The 25,735-nt window shown below is 44.9% G+C and overlaps 1 protein-coding gene across 1 annotated transcript in view; it reads right to left on the reverse strand.

Annotated features, from left to right (window-relative positions):
- Positions 1-25,735, reverse strand: part of c6h8orf34 (chromosome 6 C8orf34 homolog) — a 321,869-nt gene that overhangs the window by 29,239 nt on the left and 266,895 nt on the right. Inside the window, exon 10 of the mRNA XM_041189264.1 lies at positions 17,975-18,048. Within this exon, the coding sequence (XP_041045198.1) occupies positions 17,975-18,048 (74 nt within the window). The remainder of the gene's footprint in view (positions 1-17,974; positions 18,049-25,735) is intronic.

Below are 25,735 nucleotides of genomic sequence, written 5' to 3' on the forward strand. Positions count from 1 at the left end.
TAGTTTTTTTACTTTTTTTTTGGCCAACGCAGACACAATGGGCTGAATCGCCTCTTTCTGTGCTGTAACTTTTCTATGGTTATATGGTTCAGAAGCAACATTGCCCAACCCCAGGAGGATAATTGCAACAGGCAAACCATTGGAGAACGTCTATTCCAACCCAAGCCTCGCTTATTCAATTACCTCCTCAATCCACCAGCAGTACCCCTTCCCTCACACCACCCCATATGAGTAAACCCACCATGTCAAGGAGTAACAGATGAGGACCTATGGCAGGAGGATTGGCAGGAGAAAACATCCACTAGAAATCACATCTTCATTGTAGACCCCTCTGTTCATCCACATGGCTTTGATCTCACCAGCAACAGGGGGGCCTATATGAACATTTTCCAAACTGGCAAAGGCCCTTGTGTAGCCACCCAACGTCTGTGGAGTCGCCAAGACCATCCAGGCTGCAGCTGTGGTGCAGTCCAAACAATAACTCACATTGTTGAGGAGTGTCCACTGACTAAACTTGAAAGAGGGTTTAAAGAACTCCATCTAGCCATTGACAATGCTATCGCTTGGCTCTGTGACGATGCACACACTAAATAACAAAATAGATGGGAGTGGCAGTGGCTCCATGGAACATGGACCTGCTGATCTCTCTCAGGGTGACAGCATTTGTGTTTTTTGTTATTTATTCATTCACAGGATGTGGGCGTCGCTGGCTAGGCCAGTATTTATTGCCCATCTCTAATTTCCCTTGAGAAGGTGGTGGTGAGCTGCAGTCCATCTGGTATAGGTACACCCACAATGCTGTTAGGGAGGGAATTCCATGATTCTGACCCAGTGACAGTGAAGGAACGATGATATGGTTCCGAGTCAGGACAGTGAGTGGGCTTGGAGGGGAACTTGCAGGTGGTGGTGTACCATTGCATCTGCTGCCCTTGTCCTTCTAGATGGTAGAGGTGACGGATTTGGAAGGCGCTGTTGAAAAGGCCTTGGTGTGTTGCTGCGGTGTTTCTTGTAGATGGTACACACTGCTGCCAATGTGCATCGGTGGTGGATGGAGTGAATGTTTAACATGGTGAATGGGGTGCCAATCAAGTGGGCTGCTTTGTCCTTGATGGTGTCGAGCTTTTTGAGTGTTGCTAGAGCTGCACTCAACCAGGCAAGTGGAGAGTATTCCATCACACTCCTGACTTGTGCCTTATAGATGGTGGACAACCTTTGGGGAGTCAGGAAGTGAGTTACTTGCCACAGAATTCCCAGCCTCTGTCCTGCTTTTGTAGCCGCAGTATTTATGTGGCTGGCCCAGTTCAGTTTCTGGTCAATGGTAACCCAGGAATGTTGATAGTGTGGGATTCAGCAATGGTAATGCCATTGAATGTCAAGGGGAAATTAGATCCTCTCCTGTTGGAGATGGTCATTGCCTGGCACTTGTGTGGCACAAATGTTACTTGCCACTTATGAGCCCAAGTCTGACTGTTGTCCCGGTCTTGTTGCACATGAACACATACTGCTTCAGTATCTGAAGAGTCGCAAATGGTGCTGAACATTATGCAATCATCAGTGAACATCCCCAGTTCTGAGCTTAAGGAGGAGGGAAGGTCATTGACGAAGGAACTGAAGCTGATTGGGTTGAGGACACGACCCTGAGGAACTCCTGAGGCGATGTCCCGAGGCTGAGATGATTGACCTCCAACAACCACAACCATCTTCCTTTGTGCTAGATATAACTCCAACCAATGGTGAGTTTTCCCCCTGATTCTCATTGACCTCAGTTTTGCTGGGGTTCCTTGATGACACACTTGGTCAAATGCTGCCTTGATGTCAAGGGCAGTCACTCTCACTTCACCTCTGGAGTTCAGCTCTTTTGATCATGTTTGAATTAAGATTGTAATGAGGTCAGGGACTGAGTGGACTTAGCAGAAACTGAACTGGTCTAGCCACATAAATACTGCAGCACCAACAACACTCAATAAGCTTGACACCAAAACAGTCCACTTGATTGGCACCCTTCCCACAAACATTCACTCCCTCCACCACTGACGAACAGCAGCAGCAGTGTGTACCATCTACAAGATGCACTGCAGAAACTCACCAAGGCTCCTTAGGCACTAACTTCCAAAATCATGACTGCTACCAGCTGGAAGGACAAGGGCAGCAGGTACATGGAAACACCTAGAAGTTACCCCCCAAATCACTTGCCTTCCTGACTTGGAAATATATCACTGTTCCTTCACTATTGCTGGGTCAAAAACCTGGAACTCCCTTCCTAACAGCACTGTGGGTGTACCTACACCACAGGAACTGCAGTGGTTCAAGAAAGCAGCTCACCTCCACTTTCTCAAGGGCATTTAGGGATGGGCAATAAATGCTGGCCTAGCCAGCGACACCCATGTCCCTTAAATTAATTTAAAATATGTTGAGTTCATAATTCAGTAGAGAAACAAGCTGAACACAAAAAGTACAGGAAAAACTGAAAAATGAAATCAAAGAGTCAATGAGAATTTCTAAAAATAGGTTAGTGGGTAACATAAAAGGAAATCCAAAACTCTTTTAAGAATATATAATGGTAAAAGGGAGAGTGGGGCTGATGAGGGACAAAAATCAGACCATTCTATGGAGGAAAACGGGATGGTTGAGACTACCTGAGTACTTTGCACTTGTCTTCACTAAAGAGGAAACAGCCAATGTCATTATAAAAGAGGAGGTAGTTGGATAGGATTAAAATAGATAAAGAAGAAGCATTAAAAGCTTAAAAACATAGACTGGGATTTTCCAGCCCTTTCACGTATGGCCTTGGAGGCTGTGGGAGTGCAGGTGGGGTGGCGTTGGAACTCTGTTCTGATGTCATTGTGCCAGATCCAAATATTAGGATTGGGGTTTAGTGGGAACAGCGTGCAGTTTTGTAAACAAGATTGTTAAGGCAATTGGCTGGTATTTTATGGGCCCATTCCAATTTTCCGAGAAGTGCACTGGTGGCACAGGGTACCAGAGCTCTAACAGGTATATCAGGGCAGCAATCAGGTGGCAGGTCAGATCATTGCTGTATTTGGCAGCTGTCAGGTGAGGCAGTGCACCTTGACAGGAAGGCTAGGGCAGCGCAACCACAGTATTTTGCAATGAGATGATGGAGTTCAGGTGCCATGGTTTTGGGGTCGAGCCTCCATGGTACCACCTGGGTGCACTGAAAGGAAGCTCAGAAAAGCCGGTGAGGTGGTTGAAGGAAGCATTTGGGAGTGTAGCCCTCCATGAGCATTGTCCACTCAGGAAGTGGGTCCTCCAGCAAGAAGGTGCACCTGAGGAGAAGGGGGTTGCAGCCACAGGGAACTGGACAGCATCAACCTCAAGGCCACCTGCAGGGGCAGTCTCAGGGTGTGGTAGTGTGGAAGGCCACAGAGGGGACTGCAAGCAGGTGCTAGCACGGAGAGAAAGGTTCCTGTGGCCAGGGTATACATACAGAGGATGAGCTACCTGTAGTTGTCAGAAAGGCAGTGTCACTGAAGGCTGTGCCTCTCCCTAGAGGCCATCACAGATGTTTGTGCCACAATGAAGAATGAGCTGAGCTCTATTGGCATTGGTGGTCACTTAATGCCTGTGCCAATGAAGGTCACTGTGACCCTTGTTCATTTCATGTGCCCACTGGAAATATGTGTGGCATCTTCCAAAGGTGATGACCTATGCCTTCTTCAGGAGGGCTACTCGATACAAACAGTATCACACTGATCCAGACAGTCTGGCTGAGAGAGCCAGAGGATTCAGGGCCTTCGCTGGATTCCCCCAAGTGCAAGGTGGGAATTTCTACACACACTGTGGCCATCAACACTCTCAGCCAATGACATTCATTAATAGGGATAGGAATTCCATCAATGTCTAACTGGTCTGTGACCACCATCAACAGATCCTGCAAGTGTGTGCTTAGTAGCCTGAGATCAACCACAATACCTACAGACTCAGATGCTCTCAGATGTCCAAGCTTTTCACTACTCCCACTCTCCCCCAACCCCAGAAACCCCTAATTGCAGGCCTTCAACATTGGATTCTTGGTGATAAGGGCTCCCTTTTAAAGAGATGGCTACTGACTCCATGGAGGAACTTTAGGACAGAGGCAGAGGAGCGATAAAACACCAGCCACATGGCGACCTGAGCCATCGTTGAGCAGACCATTGGTCTCCTGAAGATGAGATACAGGCGCCTGGATTGTTCCATTGTGGCACTTCAATCTGCCCCAGCAAGGGCCTCCCAGATTGTGGTGGTTTGCTATGCTTCACACAGCCTTAGGCTGGAGAGAGGGTATGCCTGGCCAATGAGCATAAAGAGGAGTATGAGGCATCCTCAGTTAAGGAAGCTGATGAGGAAGCTGATCACTAGCTGCAGCAAGCACAAGTAAATGAGGGGCCACAAAGAGAGTGCAATGTCATAGGAAGGGTCAGGAGTGCTCATACATACACCTTTCAGATGACCCTTCCCACATCATCCTTCCAGCCAAATAAAGACCCATCTTCACCCTCCTTGCTATTCACCTCAGGTGTAAGCCCAGGCTTCTGAAACCAGTGCCACCTGATGCTTTTGCATGGTTATAAAGACAATAACAAATGTTATGGTCTTTCCCAAACAGCCACTGGGATGTGTCATGGGATTCCAGGGGGCTTCCAACAATGGATGGAAATGTCGACAAAATGAAGAAAACCTTTATTACAAAAGTTGGGACATACAGGCAATAGCACCTTCAATATCTATTCAGCTGTAAAGCCCAAGTGCATCTACAGTGCTTTCTTAGTTCTTTTATGAGTGCTGTTATGTGGTTCTCCCCATTTGTTGCCAGCTGTGGTAGAGGCAGAGTGCTGAGTTGCTGTCCCATGGCTTGAGTTGACCTTGGGGGCCATGCTCTGGCTGCCTGAGGCCTGGCTGGCAGCCCTGGCATGATGAGGAGTCCTGGACAGGTGCAGGAACCTCCTCTGCCATTGAAGGGCTGGTGTCACTGGCAGAGAGGCTGAGGAGCCAGTGTTCACACTTGGAGCTCCCTAAGAGGAGTTCTCAGGAGCAGAAGGCAGTCACCCATTCTCCCTTGCACAGCAGACTTGTAACTCCCTACTGACCTGAGACTGAGATGGGGCTCCTCCACTGTCCAAGCCAGGGTGCACATACCTTCTGGAATCTCCACCAGGCCATCATGCACCTCACCCTGACCTTCCAGCAACTGCTGCCTCTCAGGTGACTCCAGAAGGCATGTCATCAGCATGAGCCTGGCCCCCCCATCATCTTCCAAATGTCAGTGGCCTTGGCTGTCACAGCCTCCGACAGCTGGTTGGGTGCACTTTTGGTGCTTCTGTCATTTTGTGAGCTCAAACCTAAGTATGAGTGCATACCCACCACCATGAGAATATCTGCGCTGGTGGGGGATATGGGGGAACAATGTGGTGCTGCAGCTTCTGAACTCCCCTCCTCCTCCTCTGAGACAACTGACTGACCGTTAGAGATAGCAGTTCTCTGTTCCTGTCATTGACCCATGGGAGAGAACTGATTGATCAAAAAGTTTTGATCTTCCAAACATAAGCCTCCACAATTGGCTCGTGTTCAGATCGATGTATGTGCAATGCATGACACAGTAATAGCATCCCTCATGCTCACCTAAGGCTCCCTTGTGCCCACTCATGAGGCTACTCACTATCCTGTGACTGCACTCATGGCTCACCGCTCACAATGGAGCAGCCACATTGCTGTCTTGCCAGGTAAAGAGCCTCCTCTTCCTCAGCATCAGAATGGCAAGAATTGGGATCCTGCCACCAGTCTGGGCCCTTTCTTTTGCATTGTGGGCCCTCTTTCCCTTCAGGAACAAGGAAGATGAATGTCATTACCTCCACAGTATCAAGCAGGAGGCCTAAGGGGGTGGCAACCTAGTTGTTCATTTTTAATCATTGCCTTCTGCTGTGCTCTTGCTCTTTCACTGGGTGAGCACATTTAGGATGAGGACATGGAGGGTCACCGTGAAACAACACAGGAAGATTCCCCCAGTGACTCAGAGGAGGAACCTGAGGAGTGCCAGCACAATGTGGAAGAATAAGCAGGGCAGCAAGTTCTTGATGCTCGGGAGACAGGGGAGACCCTGATTCTGAGGTGCTTCCAAAAGGATGTCTCAGGCCTGCTCAAACATCTCAAAGGTGCCACATTAAGACCTTTGGCCAGAAGACCCTTGCTGAACGTTCTTAGGGTTCTCTACATGCACATCTGTCTCAAAGGCTTCTGAATCTTAGTGTGGATATGCCATTGTTTTGCAACCCTACAAGAGAGCCTTCGTTCCACTCATAAGTATCACAAAAACACCTAGTGGAAAACAAAAATTTAATAAAGAACAGCTGAACAACATCACACTCCAATTACACATTTATATATCACCTGTGATGGCCCTTATGTGTCTAAAGTGTTTTATTCATTTTTTCCCAAGTGCAGAAATGCCCTGTCGCTATCAGCTGTGCTGGAGGCAGGCTGCTGACACTGATGCTCCCTTGGCCCGGATGACTGTGGTCACCTGAGGCTGTGAGGGCCGCGGCCTTGCATGAGACTCTTGCACAGATATAGGAGCCTCCTCTGTCACCATGGCATTCTGAGGTGCTGGTATCACTGGCAGAGGAATGGAGGAGCCACCATCACCATTAAAGGCACCTGGAGAGGAGTCCCCAGATGCAGGCAACTGTTGCCCATCTGCTATTGTGAGGTTCACTTGGACCTGCCTACTCACTGTAGATAAACCAGAAGCTGATGCCCTGTCCTTCTCTCATACTGGAAATACCTAACTGAGGTCATTGACAATGCGAGGACTTGAAGATCCAAATGTATAACTAGGAACCCTTGATTAAGCTGCTGGGTCTGGCTCTCCATGAGAGTTGCCAATCTCTTAATGCAGGAAGCCATGTGTTCCAAGGAGAGGATGATTGCAGCACTCTTGCCTAGTTTGGACTTCTCCACTGTACTTGTCAGGGTGCAAATACCCTCTTGAAGCTCCACCAGATCTCCTTGCACTTCCTGCTGGACATCCAACATTTGCAGCCTGATGGATGATACCAAAGGCTCATCATCTGCCTGGGGATCAACATTTTTCTGGTCTCCCACACTCCTTTTATTTAATATTACTCCCCATTGTAGATGTGCACTCACTTATCTCCCACATTCCTCTGAGAGTCAGAGGCCTGGACTACATTAGTCTCTGGCAGCTGCTCCAGCGATTCTGCAGTGCTCCAACTGTTTCACCAGATGTGCAGAACCCCACCCAGGTGCTATATCTGAGCTGGTACTAGCTGCAGGGCAAGGAAGGGATGGTGCACCCTCTGAGGTCCCTTCCTCCTCCACAGAGGTCAGAGCTAGACCCTCTAGATCGAAGGACGTTCTGGAAATCCCAAAACGGTGTGCAACAATCACCCATCCCATCCCCTGTGCTCATCAAAGTCCCTCACCCCACCGATTGCCAAAAGTGGCTCCCTATCACACTCACCCATCTCATACAATCTGGCTCCTGCTGACTGACGAGTTCAAGTGTGTACTCCCCGACAGAGGTCAGCACTGCCAGGTTGGGCACTTCACCATTGGTCATGGACCGTTCATGGCATTGTGTGCCCTCTTCTTCTCTGAGAGAAGAAAAAGAAAGGAGGGGAGCCTTTTGCTAACAGCCAGGAGGAGGCTATGTAGGATTCATCGGTAAACCATAGGGCCGTACGTACAGGGCCCCGTGACATTGCCGAAGGATAGCATTTGTGTGTGAATCTCCTCAAAACATTTAAGCCTCTCTCCTTTGTACAAAGTCTCCCAGCTGCAATGGGGCTGACACGACAACAATAAACCCTTTGAGAACAGCTCTCACGCAAATGTTTTCTTTTCAGGTTTTCTCCTCCTCTCTCTCCCTCTCCCTATGTGATTTCACACTGTCGGCATCTTTTTAAATCTCCCATTGCCAGCATCTTTTGCCCCTGGCCAACCAGCCTGTGATTGAAGTCAGCAGTCAGGAGTGGGTGGGAGCAGCCTTTATGTCCACTTCCACCCACTGGACCCACAAAATGACCTCAGACTTTAGCCCAGGAGTTCTAGTGAAATGAGCAGACGCATTACAGACGAAATTTAACACAATGAAGTGAGAATGAATTCATTTTGGTAGGATGAATGAAGAGAGACAATATAATCTAATTGGTATAATCTTAGCAGGGGTGCAGGAACAGAGAGAATGGGGATACACATGTCTTCGAAGGCGGCAGGATAATTTGAAAAGGTTGTTAAAAAAGCAGAGGCAATTTTTGCCTTTGTTACTGGAGGTGTAGAGTTCAGGAAGGTGCGCTAAACCTTTAGAAAACATTGGTTAGACACTGCTTGGAGTACATAAGAACATAAGAAATAGGAGCAGGAGCAGGCCATTTGGCCCCTCAAGCCTGCCCTGCCATTCAATAAGATTATAGTTGATCTGCCCCAGGCAACTCCTCTTTTGTGCCAGCTCCTCATAGCCCTCAACTCCCTGATATTTCAAAAATCTATCTACCTCCTCTTTAAATACTTTTAGTGATCTAGCTTCCTCAACTCTCTGGGATAGAGAATTCGAGACATTTAACACCCTCTGAGAGAAGAAATTTCTCCGCACCTCAGTTTTAAATGAGTGTCCCCTTATTCTGTAACTATGTCCCCAGTTCAAGATTTCCCCATCTTCTCAACGCCTACCCTGTCAAGCCCCTTCAGAGTCTTGTACATTTCAATAAGATCACCCCTCATTCTTCTAAACTCTAATGAATAAAGGCCTAACCTGCTTAGCTGTTCTTGATAATTCAACCCCTTCATCCCAGGAATCAGCCTAGAGAATCTCTTTTGAACTGCCTCCAATGCCTGTATATCCTTTTTTAAATACAGGGACCAAAACTGATCATAGTGCTCCAGATGTGGCCTCAACAACACCCTGTACAGTTGTAACAAGACTTTGCTATTTTTAAACTCCAACCCCCAGGCAATACAGGCCAAAATTCCATTTGCCTTTTTAATTACTTGCTGAACCTGCATGCTAACTTTTTGTGTTTCATGCACAAGAACACCCAGATCCCTCTGTGCTGCACTTTTTTGGAGTCTCTGTCCATTTAAATAATAGTTTGCCTTTTGATTTTTCCTACCAAAGTGCATGACCTCACACTTTTCTGTATTAAACTCCATCTGCCAAATTTTTGCCCACTAACTCAACCTGTCTATTTCCCCTTGTAGATCCCTTATGTCCTCATCACAACATGCCCTCATACCTATTTATGTATCATCAGCAAATTTGGATATATTACACTCTGCCCTGTCCTCTAAGTTATTAATATAAACAGTAAATAATTGAGGCCTCGGACTGATCCTTTGGCACTCCAATAGTTACGTCTTTCCAACTTGAAAAAGACCCATTAATCCCGACTCTCTGTCTTCTGTGTGTTAATCAATCCATGCTAATACATTACCCCCAATACTGTGAGCTCCTATCTTGTGCAATAACCTATAATATGGCACCTTATCAAATGCCTTCTGGCAATCCAAATACTCTACATCTATCAGTTCCCCTTTAGCAACTCTGCTTGTTATATCCTCAAAGAACTCTAGCAAATTTGTCAAGCATGATTTCCCTTTCACAAAACCATGTTGACTCCGTTTGATTGTGTTAAGTTTTTCTAAATATCCTGCTATTTCTTCCTTAATAATGGACTCTAGCATTTTCCCAACGACAGATGTTAGTCTGACTGGCCTATAGTTTCCTGCTTTTTGTCTCCCTCCCTTCTTGAACAGGGGTGTCACATTTGCAGTTTTTCAATCCGCTAGGACCCTCCTGAAATCCAGTGAGTTCTAGAATATAAGCACAGGGGACACCCCAAAGGAGGTAGCCCCCTTCCCACCTTTTAGCCCGAATTGCAAAAGTAGCGGGCTGGCCTCCTTTGTTCTGCTTTCCCAAGCCGCACATATTACCCAGATTGAAAAAACAGTAAAAACTGGAAAATAAGAATACTGGTCCGAACTGGCCTTGCATGCCTTAAAATGGAACACCAGTAAAAACTGGGAAATAAGAGTACTGCTTCGAGCTGTTTTTTCCCTTCTGGGTATTGAGGCAGAGGCAGAATGAGGCCCTGAACTGGCATTAATTGGCCACTTAAGGACCTCAATAGGCCTAAAGGTGGGTGGGCTGGCTGACACTTTACCCGCTCACCATAATATTAAGGACATGTCAGGGGTGGGCATGAAGACGATGGGCTAGCCACCTGTTTTATTTTACATGCCCACAACCGTACCCACCCCATACCTGCAAATACCCTGGTGGTGAGGGCTGTAAAATTCCCCCAATGATTCTGTTTTACTCTCTCAACAGATGCTGCCAAATCTGCTGAATGTTTCTAGTTTCTGTTTTATTTCAGATTTCCGACATTTGCAGTAGTATGCTTAGGTTAAGAGGAGATCTGATATAGATATTAAAAATTATGAAAGGTTTTGATGGAGTAAACAATAAGAAACTGAGCTGGATCTTTCCCTGGTCTTTGGGACCCTGACATCAGGATTAAATAGGGATTCTGAGTCAGCACCTCCCGGCAGTGAGACAGGCTCAGTAATCTTCCAGGATGCAGCTTTCTAATTGGCCATTTCCACATTCCCCCGGGTGGCTCTTGGTGCTGCTGGGCCAATCAAAGTCCCAGCAGCTCTGGAGTATTGCGAGTCCCGCCAGGAGAGGTGGGCGCTGCTGAGGCAGGTCGGGGACAGCAAGGCACCTCAACATAGTGCACAGCAGTGAAGAAATAAAGAAGCTTGGGGGTGGCAGGTCCATTGGAATGAAGGGGAAATTCCTCTGCTGGATCGAGCTCAGATGTGATTGCAGTCTTCCCTCCTCCTAAACCTGTTAAAGGGGCATGGAGCCTCCAGCTCTGATGTCAGCTTGCTGCAGGGATGCTGCCTCCTTTGGGCTGGCTGCCTCCACTGGTGGCAGGTGGCCACCCCATCAGCGCCAAACTGCCACTGAGGCTACAAAACTCTCCTTTCACTGCTGTCTTGACCAATGTAATTGGTTGCCCAGCTCTGGCAGCAAGCTGATCTGATTTGCAGCCCACCTCTGGGAAAACTCATTGGTGAGCAGAGTGTGTCGGGGAGCCATCCCGACAAGACTACCCCCTATTTTCCTGGCTCCCCTTCTCCAAGCTCGCCATCCAGAACCAGGAAAATTAGCCCATTTGACAGGAAGGTCAATAGCCAGGGGACATGGATATATGAAGAAAAAAAGAACCAGAGGGAACCTGAGGAAAACAATTTTTATGCTATTTAGAGAGTAAATTCAAAAGGAGTGCCCATGTAGAATCATAGAATGATACAGCATAGCAGTGGGGCATTCGGTCCATCTTGCCTGTATCAGCTCTTTGAAAGAACTGTCCAATTAATCCCATTCCCCTGCCCTTTCTCAAAAGTCCTGCAAATTTATGAACTCGAACTATTTCAACTATTTACTTAATTCCTTTTCAAAAGCAACATGAGAAAAAGCATTTCACGCAGTGAGTTGCTATGATCGGAAATGTTTGCCTGAGTCCAACCTTGTCCAGTTTGGGTAGATACAGTTAAATCTTTCAAAGCGGAGCTGGGGTTCAGTGTATCATGTAGGTCAATGCCCGGTATGCTGGCTGCAGTCATGATCCTTTATTTTTCCACCAGTCTGCTGTACCATGTGTTTGAGCCATCACGAGAAACAAGAGGGTGGCTACTGGGCGACAAGGGTTATCCACTGACCACCCGGCTCATAACTCCATTGGTGTAATCCATGTATTGGTGTGAGGCATGCTTATAACAAAAGCCATATACTACTATCTGAAACTTCATTGAGTAGATCATTGAGGGCTTAAGCAACTCTTCCACTGCCTGAACCCACTCTGAAGGAACCCTGCAGTACTCTCCATAATGTGAGTCGTGATTTGTGGTGGTCTGCTGCCTTCTCAATAACATTGCCACCACAGGGTTATGGATCTTGCCACCCAGAATATGGTAAGCAGCTGATGAGAAGGAAGGAGAGAGGAGGAGGAAGGGAGGGAGGAGGCAACCAGCATGTCCCTTTTCCAGTTGGCTGTCCATGATCAGCTCATTCGACTGCAGTACCAGTGAACGCAACCCCAATTCCCCATTCATCACAGTCCCACACCTCCCCTTCCCTCTGTTATTAACCATCACAGTGTCCTCTTGGTCACAATGCCAAAATAAACGGCACTGCAAAACAATCATTCAAAACTAAATTTATCAATCAAAACAGCCAAAATTCCATGCAAAAGTCATCCTAGTGCATTCCCTCAATGCCTGCCTTTTATGTGCCTTTGCTTGTCCTAGTACTCAGTGCTTCCCCAGTGGCTGGTGGAAGACTGCTGTCTTCCAGGTGAGACTGCACCTCAAATACTGTGTGCAGTTTTGGTCTCCTTAAGGAAGGATGTAAATGCATTGGAGGTGATTCAAAGGAGGTTTACTAGATTGATACCTGGAATGAGTAGGTTATCTTATGAGGAAAGGTTGGACAGACTGGGCTTGTTTCCACTGGAGTTTAGAAGAGTGAGGGGTGATTTGATTGAAGCATACAAGATCCTGAACGGCCTTGACAAGGTGGACTTTGAAAGGATGTTTCCTCTTGTGGGATGTTTCCTCTTGTGGGTGAGTCCAGAATTAGTAGGCACTGTTTTAAAATTATGGGTCGTCCTTTTAGGACAGGGGTGAGGAGACTTTTTTTCTCTCAGAAGGTTGTGCAACTTTGGAACTCTCTGCCTCAGAAGGTGGTGGAAGTAGGGAAATTGAATATTTTTAAGGCAGATTCTGGTAGTCAAAGGAATCAAAGGATATCGGGGATAGATGGGAATGTGGAAATCGAAACACAAGGAGATCAGTCATGATCTTATTGAATGGTGGAGCAGGCTCGAGGGGCTGAATGGTCCAGTCCTGTTCCTATTTCTTATATTCTTATGTCTTTCACTTGGAGAGACTGCAGATGGCCTTACAGGATGGTCTTGTGTAGCTTTTGGCCTAGAAGGCCCAGTTTTGGACTGCATCATCTCAACATGGATAGACTAGCTAAGAGGCAATTGCAAGAGTACTGGCAGAACGGCAGTGGTGGGAGGACAAATGTATCATCCTGCGAGAGGACAGCTGGTTCATGGTCCCTGGAGCTAATGCCACTGCTCCAGGGCTGCAGCTCAGAAATAACCCAACGTTCAACAGATTGCTCGACTGCTGGAGGTCATACTTTGATTACTGGTATCCACAGTCATGATGGCAACAGTCTGAGCCTCAATGGCACCAAGCTGGGCCAGCATGGCAAAAAGTTAAGCTTGCATAATTTTAGTTTGACCTTCCACCATAGCACTCAGAAATTGGGTAGCTTCTGCTTGTGCTGCAATGGAAGCTGAACCTTCAGCCAAGATGGGTGCACAAGTGAGTTAGTGGAGGTGGCCACCACTTCCATGTGCAAAGGTCTGTGCAAAGTCAGTGTCAGACTCCTCCATGCTTGTTGACAGTGACGACAGGCTTTCTGGCAGGTCTGCCAATGCAGCAAACATTTCTGTGCGCATATCCATCAACCTTCCTACTGTAAACTGCTGCATCAAAGACCTCAACTAATTCCATTGCAGCAAACTTGTGGGAAACCTTGCCCTCCAGCAGATTGGCACCTACGCTACCCTCTCCCCTTGCCATGTTTGCAGGCCACTCATATCCATTGTCTCGCCACATGCAGATCCTGCCTCCAAGCTACCCTTGAAAGAATGCATTTGTGTAAGTATCTGTATTGGTGGCTAAGAGTGTGAGAGTGGACAAAAGGGCCTCTTCATCATCAGTTTCTTCTTCCTCTTCCACATCTTGCTTCTGCATCACTGCCTGGCCAGGCTGCAGTTCTTGGGTACCTGAAAGCAGAATGGTACATGAGGAGAGCTACAGTGAGGAGCTGGAGAGTAAGTCAGGCTTGCATACTCAGACCATCCACATATCAACTGTGGATCAGAAGAGATTGTGGGATAAGGGGGAAATAGGATATGAGGAGGAATCGGTGGGAGCATACCACCTTTTTGGTCCTTTCAGCCCTGCTGCCGGTTACAGCCTCAGTGATGGCCACTCCACTGACGGTGAGAACCATCTCCTCCATCAGGGTAATGATGTGCAGCTGTGTTAGTGCTTGTCATTGGACAAAGTGCTGCTACTTTGTCCTGCAAAAGAGAGGAAAGTTTATGTGTGTAGTGACTGTGCTGCAATATGTTTGGTTGATGTGGTTGTCATAGTTGAATTGCTGGCAGTATGTGCAACTGTGAGATGTGAATTTGAGGCTTGCAGCATTGCTAAGTGTGCGAGGGTGAGGGCAAGCTATGAACTTGAGTTATGAGTCGTGGTTGATAACGTTGGCAGATGAGTGAAGGTGGAGAGGTTGATGGAGCAGTATGCAAGGCTACTGGTTGATTTGTAACAATATGGCACTTGGAGATGTATTCATTGACCTTGTTCACTTGTGCGAGATTATTGAACTGCTTTGGGTCCTCAGGGTTACACTGTTGGCATTGACCACGATGGTTATTTGCTCCCATTGCCTTTGTAGTGTCTTTCTGATGGAAATCCAAGCCGCCTCTGGATAGAGGACCTCTCACCTCTTGTGTCAAGGCCTTGAATGTTATGTTGGAGAAACTTGGAGCACATTATCTGCCCTATTGTGCTGTTTCTCAGTGTTCTTCCTGTTCAGAATCAGAAGGTCTCCCACAGCCACGTCCAGCATTTGCTGCAGCCTGAAAGCATCTCCCTATCAAGAGATACTGGCTGGCTTTAAGCAATGCAGGCTAGCTGGAATACATGCCAGCCACTCAGCTGGAATACATGCCAGCCACTCTTGCTTTGAGTTCCCCACTTAGGTATGCAGCCGCTCAATATGAAAAAGAAAAAGACAATGAAGTGCCATTCTTGGGAGAAATTACAGGATCAAATGGAAACTATTGGAGCCCAGACATTGTGGTCAATGGACATAAAACAAATTTCAAATTAGACACTGGGACAGGAGTTCCAATTCTTTCAGACAACAAACAGTGGCTGAAGCCAGAATTCCTCCAGCCATTGACCGTAAGATTCCATGGTCCAGTAGGCATTCAACTGAAGGTCAAGGGACAGTTGACTGCTAAACTCCAGTACGAAGAAAGAGAAATCACAGAAACTTTGTATGTGATCTTCAACCAAGATTGTTCACTGTTAAGTCAAAAAGCATGCACAATTCTACAACTTATCTACAAAGTCGACGAATTAAGAAGCCCAGAAAAGTCGACAGCATTCAGGACATAATTCCTAAAACTACTCTCAGATTTTGAGTAGATTGAAACTAGTCTTCTGAAGAGGGAGCACTGAAGCCTAATGTGAAAACCTGGAGAAAGCCAGGCAAAAGATTTCCCATGAACAGCAGGTGAAGGAACCACAAGTCCTTCACGTGTAATAGCAGCTTGCATCAAGCAAGAAGCTAATAGATGAATATGTCCAAGGCAAACAACAAACAACAACAAATGCATTCCTGTTGAGAACCCTGAACAGGACATAAATTTCATTGAGGATGTAGAATCATGTACCTCGTTGACTACAAAATTCCTACCAGCAACAATACAGAGGCTGAATGAAATCCGACAAGCACAAAAAGCAAGTGAAGCATGGTCTAAAATTAGAGAATACTGCACAGATGGATGACCAGAATATGTTACAAACAATACTTGCCTGAAACAATACTTCGAGCAATGCATATGTCTGTGTTGTGGATGACTTAATAATTTATGATGAAAGGTTGGTCATACCAGGAGTTCTCAGACTCGAGATCCTTCATAGAATACACCAGGGACACCTCGGAATTACAAATTGCCGTGCTAGAGTGCAAAATTCAGTCTGATGGGCAGGAGTCTCAAAATATCGAGAGGAAATGATTTTGAGCTGCATTACCTATGCAATCCACTGCTGAGAGCAAAAGGAATCACTGATGGTATCCTCCTTTCCATCTAGACTGTGGTAACATCTTGGAATGAACCTTTTTGAGCTCAAGAGGAAGACATTCCTCATAGTTGTTGACTTCTACTATAGATGGATTGAGGTTAAACGTCTTCATGGTACAACCTCAGAATCAGTCAGTAATAAATTTTTGCCACACATGGCATTCCAGATCTTGTCATTTTAGACAATGGTCCAAAGTTTGTGAATGAATCGTTCAAGAAATTTACAGAAGACTATGGATTTATACATGTAACTAGTTCACCCACGTACCCACAAGCAATTGGAAAGGACAAAAGGTATAAGAACGGGAAAAGCTTTGTTGGAAAAGAATGATGATATCAACTTAGTGCTTCAGAGTGGGTTGGCTCTGTCAGATCTTCTAATGGGAAAAAGACTATGGATTCAAATCCTTTTTCTTCCACATATCCTCATTCTATGTCTTAAAAGCAAATGATCTTGAGGCATTAAGGGAGAAGGAGGAGGAATATTATGAAAATAAAACCAGAAGCTACAATCAACGCCATAGAGTGTATGATTTACCAGAACTCCAACTAAGTGAATTAGTCTGGGTTAGAGACCAGAATCAAGAAGGCCAAGTACTGGAAAAGACAAAAAACGCAAGATCCTATCTTGTTGCGACTATGGCCGGGATTTTCTGGCCCCGTTGTGGGCGAGGCAGTGCCCCAGCCAGATGTACATTGAATTGGGCGGGACTGGAAGATCATGGTGGCGGGCGGGTGCGGAAAATCCTGCCCTATGAACGGGATAGTGAGAAGAAACAGAAGCGCACTTGTATCGACAACAAGACGGCCATCAATGCAATAGACTACCTATCCATATGATCAGGAAGACAACCCTGAACTATCTCTGATAGTTCGAGACAGAGCATGGAGAACTTGGATCCTATGCAACCTCCCAGAGAGAACAAGGTTCGGCAAATTGGTGAAACCACCACGTTTATCTCTGTAAACCAGAGATGAAGGCAGACACTTCAGGGGAAATGTAAGATAATGTAAATAGTATTTAGGGGAATCAGAGAGTTGGGGGGTGTTGGAGAGGGGCGGCTAAGTAGTATAAAGGGTTATTGTTAAATATATAAATATATGGTCTACATCATCAGTGATATAAGATCACATGACAACAGAGCATGGAGTGAGCTAGTTCTATGTGGAGCCTTGTGCTAAGTCTGTGTTGTACATTGTTAGTATAGTATTAAATAAAAGGTACAATTTACCAACAACCTTGCCTCGAGCAACATCTGTAAACGCAGACCATGAACAACCCTATCGAAGACCCTATCTAATGATAACAGAGCTGGGGAGTCTCCTGCTGATCTGGCCACTATTTATTCCTCAGCCTTCAATATTAAATTAGATTAGCCCATCAATTATATCATTGCTATTTCTAGAGCCTTGCTGTTAATTGATGCCATATTTGCCCATAGTACAACAGTGCCTACACTTCAAAATATATTTGATTGGCTGTGGAGTGCTTTAGATGGTCCCAAGGAGATGAAAAGTGCAATATAGATGGAAGATCTTTCTTTAATGTTTATTTTTTTAAATGCACATAAACAAAATTAAGTCATGAAATGCTGGCACAAAATATCTGGACAGAAATTTAATAACTGAGGGTATGACATGTGTTTCCTACACATTTATGTTAACAAAATAAACCTATAGACAAAAAATTGCTTAATCTGTGAAAAAGAAATCTGAAAAAAGATAATTAATCTTCAAAGATTCCGGAGCTTCTTTATCAATTTCCTGTAATCAAGCTGTTTTCAGCAAGTAGTCTGCAGATATTACTGATTTTATCATGCAAAAATCTATACAGATTTCCCCCCTTAGGCTTGCATAATACTTGCAATAAAATTTAACTAAATATTCAATTCAAGCAAAACTTCAGACTGGTAATGGATTTTACAAGCAGGTTTATCATGACAGATCATCCATCATGATAGACAAAGTCATCTGTAATTCAATCTACTTACAGGCCCTGACACTTGAGAAGCACTCTCAAATTCTTCTTCATCTTGCATCAGTTTTTCCACCCCAAGCAATGGAGCTGTTCCAAAAGAATACATAACTCATTTCTAAACACTCGTATCATCTTTTAGCAATAATTAATCTCAAACAAGATAGTCATAAACATGTGTGTTAAATAAATAAGACCCAAATGAGTACATTAAAGGGTACTTTCAGGATTAGTCTCTGGCTTTCTCGATATGAGCACTGAAAGGCTGCATGGGAATGTAAAAATGGCCCATGATCTGTGTCGTAATGGACATACACCCATTTTGTGTGCCAAAAGTTTCTGGAGAGATTTGAGGCAGGTGATAGAACTTCCCACAAAAAGTTGGCAGGAGCTTTTTAATAATATTTATATAATGTTGAAGTTAATGTCCTAATTTACTTTCTGGCTTTTTTAGCAGAACTTGCTAATGGGGACACTAAATATCTGGCAATCCAGGCTGCTGGACTCTATATGGAGATGAATGATAAGATTCATTCTGTTGTTGAAGGTAATTTGTGCACTGATTTTCTTAATTTTTGCTTTATTTCCTGCATCCACCTAGACTTTTATAATCTTTGTGGTCATTTCTCCACTGCTTCCTTTTCTCTCAGCTCCAGTGGTTCTTCCCATCAACTTTCTAATGGAGATTCCTCACAACTCTTTTTCCAACAAAGGTCAAATAAAAGGTTAGGTGCCTCACAGCCTCCAACATGCAAGGAAAGATGTAAAAAAAGGTCTGATGGCTCAGGTGTGATATTTGAAGGCCTGATAGTATATTAGACGGTTCTTAACACATTCAACTCAGTCCCAGGACAGTGGGATCAAATAAAGTCAACTGTCCTAGAGTCCTGTGTACAAACCACTGGGTATAAGCATCATTGTCACCAGAACTGGTTCAGTGAAAACAATGCTGAAATACATGATCTCCTAGAACAAAAATGAGCATCTTTCGTTACCTGACAGAACAACCCAAGGTGGCAAGTCAAAACAACAGCATTCTAACAGCTCAGCCTGACAGCCAAAGACAAAGCCAGAAGGAAAAGGACATGGGGAAGAGAAAACCTGAGAGATACCACAATATTCTGACCATCATGACATGCAACACTCTTTTGAAGTCATCAGGGCCATCTAAAGACTAAAGCTAAATGGACGAAATCCCCTTCGCTCATAGTTTGGTGTTGTTCTTCTTAAGGATGACAATGCCAGCTGTTAATGCTGTAAAGAACATTTTCAACAATTCTTCAACTGTGAATCTACAGTGGCAGCTGAAACTCTCTAGGCTATACCCTGTGGGTGAACCATTTTCAATGGGAGAGCTGCAACAAGCAATCAAATGGACGAGGAACAACAAAGCCTGCGGCTCCAATCGTATTTGAGCTGTGGTCTTCATAGCAGGTGGTCTTTTCCTCACATTAATATTCCATGCACTCATCCTATGAATTTGGGAGGAAAAAGAACTCTTCCCCAACTTCAGGAATGTGACAATTGTAACTGTCTTCAAGAAGGGAGATAAACCATACTGTGGAAACTATTGAGGTATTTCCCTCATGTCCATTGCAGGAAAAATCCTGACACTCATTCTCTTGAATTGCCTACTTCCTGTGGCTAACGAAATCCTCCCAGGGTCACAGGGCCAAATCTTGCATCCTCCTACATGGCAAAATTGGTGGCTAGGGGCATTTAATTGGATGAGAGGGTGGCAGGTGAGGGCCCCACTACCTTCCTGTCTTCACCCGATTAAGTCCAGTGTGGTAAGGCTGATAGACAACTTTCCCACCCCACCGCCAATGTTAATTTCCAATTTGAAAAAAAAACTTTTTTCCTTCAATTCAAAAGGAATCACCCTTGTGTGGAATTATGTGGGGTAGTTACAGTGCTGTTTACATTAGTATCCTCACAGCTTCCAGTTTAGGCATTAATTATAACTGGGAGTTATTTGTTTAATGCCAGTAACTCAAAATGCCCTGACAGTGAATTAGCAGCCAGCTTTAAATCATGTTTCGTCACTGATTTTCAATGGGATAAAATAATTGATTGTGATGTAAAACCAGCTGCTGATTCACCATTAACCTGCTTTCTACCACTAGAGTTACCCATTTTTATCCATAACTGTAGATAACTAAACAGTACCATGAAGCAAAGAACTTATCTGGCGCAGTTTAGAACATTCCATTTACAACACATATAAACAGAAAATTCTGGAAATACTCAGCAGGTCAGGAAACTGCTGCTTGCTTTTTTTGTTTATATTTCAGATTTCCACATCTGCAGTACTTTGCCTTTTGTCATACCCTTTCTAACAATACATGGGGAGGGATGTAATACAGTATGACACAGTATTAACATCCAAGTTCCTGCCTTGAAATCCTTATACTGGAGGAAGCTTTTAACAATTATAAGGATATCACAAAGAATTACAAAGAATATATTTACAATTTTAACAATAATAATGAACAGTTTTCACAAAGAGATGCGTTTTAAAGAGTATCTGAATGGAAGAGAGGGTACAGGCAGCTGATAGCTGAAAGCACAGTTGTCAATTGTGGAACTATTAAAATTGTGTGTATGTGTGAGACATCAAAATTGGAGCAGTGCAGAGATCTCAGAAGTTTTGGGCTGAGGGAGTTATAGCAATAGGAAGGGATGAGGTCATGCAGGATTTGAAAACAAGGATAAAAGTTTTAAAATTAACACATTGCTTGACCAGGAGTCATTGTAGATCAGTGAACACAGGAGTAATGGTGAACAGGGTGTGGTGTGAGCTAGGATATGGACAGCAGAGTTTTGAATCAGCTCAAGTTTATGCTACCTCATGTGCAACATATGTAAGACAAGGGACTGGCCAAGAGCAAAGTGGCAGAAAAGGCCAAAGCTGAGAGAGGAGCTCTAGAACAGGGTGATCTGTGAATGGGACAGGAGAGAAATTGCAAATTGGTGTCACAAGCAGGGACAGCAAGGTTGTTGCAGGTAAATATCGAATTTAATCTCCCTATAACAAGCTAGATGAATTAGTTTAAACCCGTAATTATGTGCTGAGCTCATTAAAAACAAACTTTATGGGCAGAATATTGAGCTCGTCAGACAGGCGCATGTCCAACCTGAACAAATGTAAAATGACACGCGATGAGGCCAGGTGAGAATCCTGACATCATCATGAAACCGCACGATATTTTGGTCGGGGGTCATGCGCAGGAGCCAGCAGCACGCCCGCCAATAATTAACAGGCCTATTAAGGCCATTACAATGATAATTAAATGAATTTTTTTGCTGCCCATCCAACCTTATGTTTAGTTGGCAGGCGAAAAGGCCAAGTAGCCTTTGGATTTTTTTGCGAAACCACATCCACTGGCAAGATGAGGTTTCGATCACTGATTTTTTTTAAATTAAAAAAATTCAAACTAATTTGTAACATGTCCCTGCTCATGTAACAGAGGCACATGAGGGGACATATTATTAACATTGTAAATACTTTATGTTTTATGTTCAAAAAGCTTCAGCTCCCTGAGGAGTGAAGTTCCGCGCTCGCCCTCCTCCCCCCCCACCACACAGGCAGCGCAAAGCGCTGCAGTGTGCGATTCACTCTGGCTGGCCAATTAATGGCCAGTCAGCATGAAATGGCAAACGGCAGTCTGATTTGCAGCCGCTCCCACTCGCGCCCGCTGAGCCTGCCCGACGACCGGAAAATCCTGGCCTATGTAAATAAAAACCATTAGGTAAAGTTCAGGTAGCCTGCCTCAACTAAAGCATGTGGGAGTTTGTAGAGAACGTTGGACCTGGACAATTACAGTAAACATTTGAATCTGAAGGAACTTCAGCTCAGAGTTATTGAGCAAGAGTCCAAGGTATAGACATTGCGTGGAATCAGGTAGGGGAAGAGTTACTGGACATTTTGATCCAGGAGGCAGTGACACTCCTTAGGTTAGACAGCAGTACTGGTCTGGTTACTGGTTAGGTACTGTAGGGTGAGACTGCGAGTCAGGCAGCTAAGGGAACAGTTGTAGTGTCCTCAGTGCAAGGTTCTTGATACCTCAGTAGATGAGGAAAATCCTTGCAGGGTGGGCGAGTAAACTAACCACGGCACTGTGGCATTGGATACCTTTCAAGAGGGAGGACTAATAAGGAATGTTGTAGTGGTAGGGGATAGTATAGTCAGGGGCATTGATAGAGCTCTTTGTAGTTGTGACCGGGAGGTCTGATGGTTATGTTGCTTGTCTTGTGCCGGGGGATTAAAGACATCACCTTGCAACTGGAGAACATAAGAAATAAGAACAGGAGTCCCTTGAAACTGCTCTGCCATTTCATATGATCATGGGTGATCATCGACCTCAACTCCACTTTCCCATCTGATCCCTATATATCTTGATAGTCCAAAATCTATCTATCTCAGCCTTGAATATACTGAGTAACTGAGCATCAACATCTCACTGGAGTAGAAAATTCCAAAGGTTCACAGCCCTCTAAATGAAGAAGTTTCCTATCATTTTAGCCTGAGATTACAATCTCCTTATTCTGAGACTGTACTCCCTAGTTCTGGAATCTCCAGCCAGGGGAAATAGCCTTAGCATCTACTCTGTCAAGCCTTCCCAGAATGAGAATGAAATCACCTCTCTTCTAAACTCCAGAGAATATAGGGACACATAATCTCACCTCATAGGACAACCCTTTCACCTCAGAAATCAATCTGGTGAGCATTTGCCTTTAGAGCCTCCCCTTTTAAGGCAAGTAAATGTTTCCTTAGGCACAGAGACTAAAATGGTACACAGTACAGAGTAAATCAGCAAGAGACTAATAGCTTGATTGACACCCCACCCACAAACATTCACTCCCTACACCACTGACACACAGTAGCAGCAGTGTGTACCATCTACAAGATGCACCGAAGGAATTCACCAAGGCTCCTTAGACAGCATCTTCCAAACCCACGACTGCTACCATCTAGAAGGACAAGGGCAGCAGACACATGGGAACACCACCACCTGGAAGTTCCCCTCCAAGCTACAGACCATCCTGACCTGGAAATATAGCACCATTCTTTCATTGTCGCTGGGTCAAAATCCTGGAATTCTCTCCCTACCAGCAATGTGGGTGTACCTACAACATAGAGACTACAGCAGTTCAAGAAGGCAGTTCCACCACCTTCTCAAGAGCAATTAGGGATGGGCAATAGATGCTGGTCTAGCCAGCGATGCCCACATCTCAAGAATAAATTTTAAAAATGGCTAAGGTAGATTGAGAAAATAGGTTAAAGGATAAAATATGATGATAGATAATCAATGGAAAACATTTAATGAACTAATAAATAAATTTCAATGGACACAGATTCCCTTATGGAATAACAAGACCCATGGGAAGAGTTGTTCAACTGTGCCTAACAAGAGAATTGCAAGACAGGCTCATCACTATTTTGGCATCATCATAAGTCTCTGAGTTAAATCTAATACAAAGGATTGAGAGGATTTTGGATTTCAGTAAAGGATGACCAAGGAATAAAAAAAAGAAAAATAGAATATGAGAATAAACAAGTAAGAGACATAAAAATAGATTTTAAAAACTTCTATAGATATGTAAAAAGGAAGAGATTAGTAAAAGTGAATGTGCATCCATTACAAGTAGAGGCAGGAGAAATTATAATGGCGAATAAGGGAATGGCAGCGACATTCTTGAGTTCGTGATGGGGGAACCAAAGGTATAGTTAGAATGAGGAGCTTAAACAAAATAGCATTAGCAAAAAACAGTACTGAAGATATTAACAGCACTAAAAGCCAGCAAATCCCCTGAACCCAGTGGTCTACATCATAGGGTTTTAAAAGAGGTGGCTACAGAGACATGCGTTGTTTTTGATCTTCCAAAATTCCCTGGATTTTAGAATGGTCCCTGCAGAAGGGAAGGTAGCAATAACCCTACTATTTAAGAAGGGAGGAAAAGGGGAAACCAGAACTATGGCCAGGATTTTCCCCTCGGCGATATGGGTGCGGTACCGAGGGGAAAATGATACGGGATGATGTCAGGAGGAATCCCCCAACATCATCCCAGTCCCTTTAAATTTTTAGGAAGGCGGGTGGACAGCGAAATCAGCTGTCCGCCCGCCGACCTGTCAATGGCCAAGTGAGGCCATTGACAGGCTAATTAAAGTAATTAAAGACCTGCCCGGCCAACCATAAGGCTGGCGGGCAGGCCAGGAGCCCCAACAGGCTTCTGATTATTCATGAAACTTCATCCATTGGCGGGATGAAGTTTCATGTCCGTTTTGTATAAAAGTAATAAAGTTTATGTGTTTTTTATTAACATGTCCCATCTTGTGAGACATTGTCACATGAGGTGGACATGTTAATAATTTTTCAATGTTTCTATTTTTATACTTTGCTTACCTGTCACGAATCTCCCTGAGGCAGCACTTTGCCTCAGGGAGAACTGCACAGCGCTTCCTGTCGAGGATGCTGCTGGGCAGGCCTTAATTGGCCCGCCCACTTAAAATGGCAGCGGGCCCCATTTCAGTGGCGGGGATTGGCTGGCCACCCGCCGCCAAGCCAGTGGGGCCCACACGCCATCTGAGGGCAAAATTCTGCCCAATAGGTCAATTAGTTTGACAGTAGGGAAAATGCTGGAATCTATTATTTTGGAGTTGGCAACAGGGCAATTAAAAATATTATAATTGGACAGAGTCAACACACATCTATCGAAAGGGGGGCGGAGAGATAGAGAGACAAAGAGGTGGAGGGGGGGGTGGGGGTGTGTGGTTGTAGGGACAAACAAGCAGTGATAGAAGCAGATCATCAAAAGATGTCAACGACAATAGTACAATAGAACACATAGGTGTTAAAGTTAAAGTTGGTGATATTATCTAAACGAATGTGCTAATTAAGAATGGATGGTAGGGCACTCAAGGTATAGCTCTAGTGGGTTTTTTTTTAATTTTAATATATAATGGGAATAGGTGGGAAAAGGAAAATCTTTATAATTTATTGGAAAAAAAAGGGAAGGGGGAAACAGAAAGGGAGTGGGGATGGGGGAGGGAGCTTACGACCTAAAGTTGTTGAATTCAATATTCAGTCCAGAAGGCTGTAAAGTCCCTAGTCGGAAGATGAGGTGTTGTTCCTCCAGTTTGCGTTGGGCTTCACTGGAACAATGCAGCAAGCCAAGGACAGACATGTGGGCAAGAGAGCAGGGTGGAGTGTTAAAATGGCAAGCGATAGGGAGGTTTGGGTCATTCTTGCGGACAGACCGCAGGTGTTCTGCAAAGCGGTCGCCCAGTTTACGTTTGGTCTCTCCAATGTAGAGGAGACCACATTGGGAGCAACGGATGCAGTAGACTAAGTTGGGGGAAATGCAAGTGAAATGCTGCTTCACTTGAAAGGAGTGTTTGGGTCCTTGGACGGTGAGGAGAGAGGAAGTGAAGGGGCAGGTGTTGCATCTTTTGCGTGGGCATGGGGTGGTGCCATAGGAGGGGGTTGAGGAGTAGGGGGTGATGGAGGAGTGGACCAGGGTGAGTGCCCTACCATCCATTCTTAATTAGCACATTCGTTTAGATAATATCACCAACTTTAATTTTAACACCTATGTGTTCTATTGTACTATTGTCATTGACATCTTTTGATGATCTGCTTCTATCACTGCTTGTTTGTCCCTACAACCACACACCCCCACCCCCCCCTCCACCTCTTTGTCTCTCTATCTCTCCGCCCCCCACACACACACCTTAAACCAGCTTATATTTCAACTCTTTCTTGGACTCGAACGC

Source organism: Carcharodon carcharias, chromosome 6, assembly GCF_017639515.1.
Source record: "Carcharodon carcharias isolate sCarCar2 chromosome 6, sCarCar2.pri, whole genome shotgun sequence".
NCBI lineage: Eukaryota > Metazoa > Chordata > Chondrichthyes > Lamniformes > Lamnidae > Carcharodon > Carcharodon carcharias.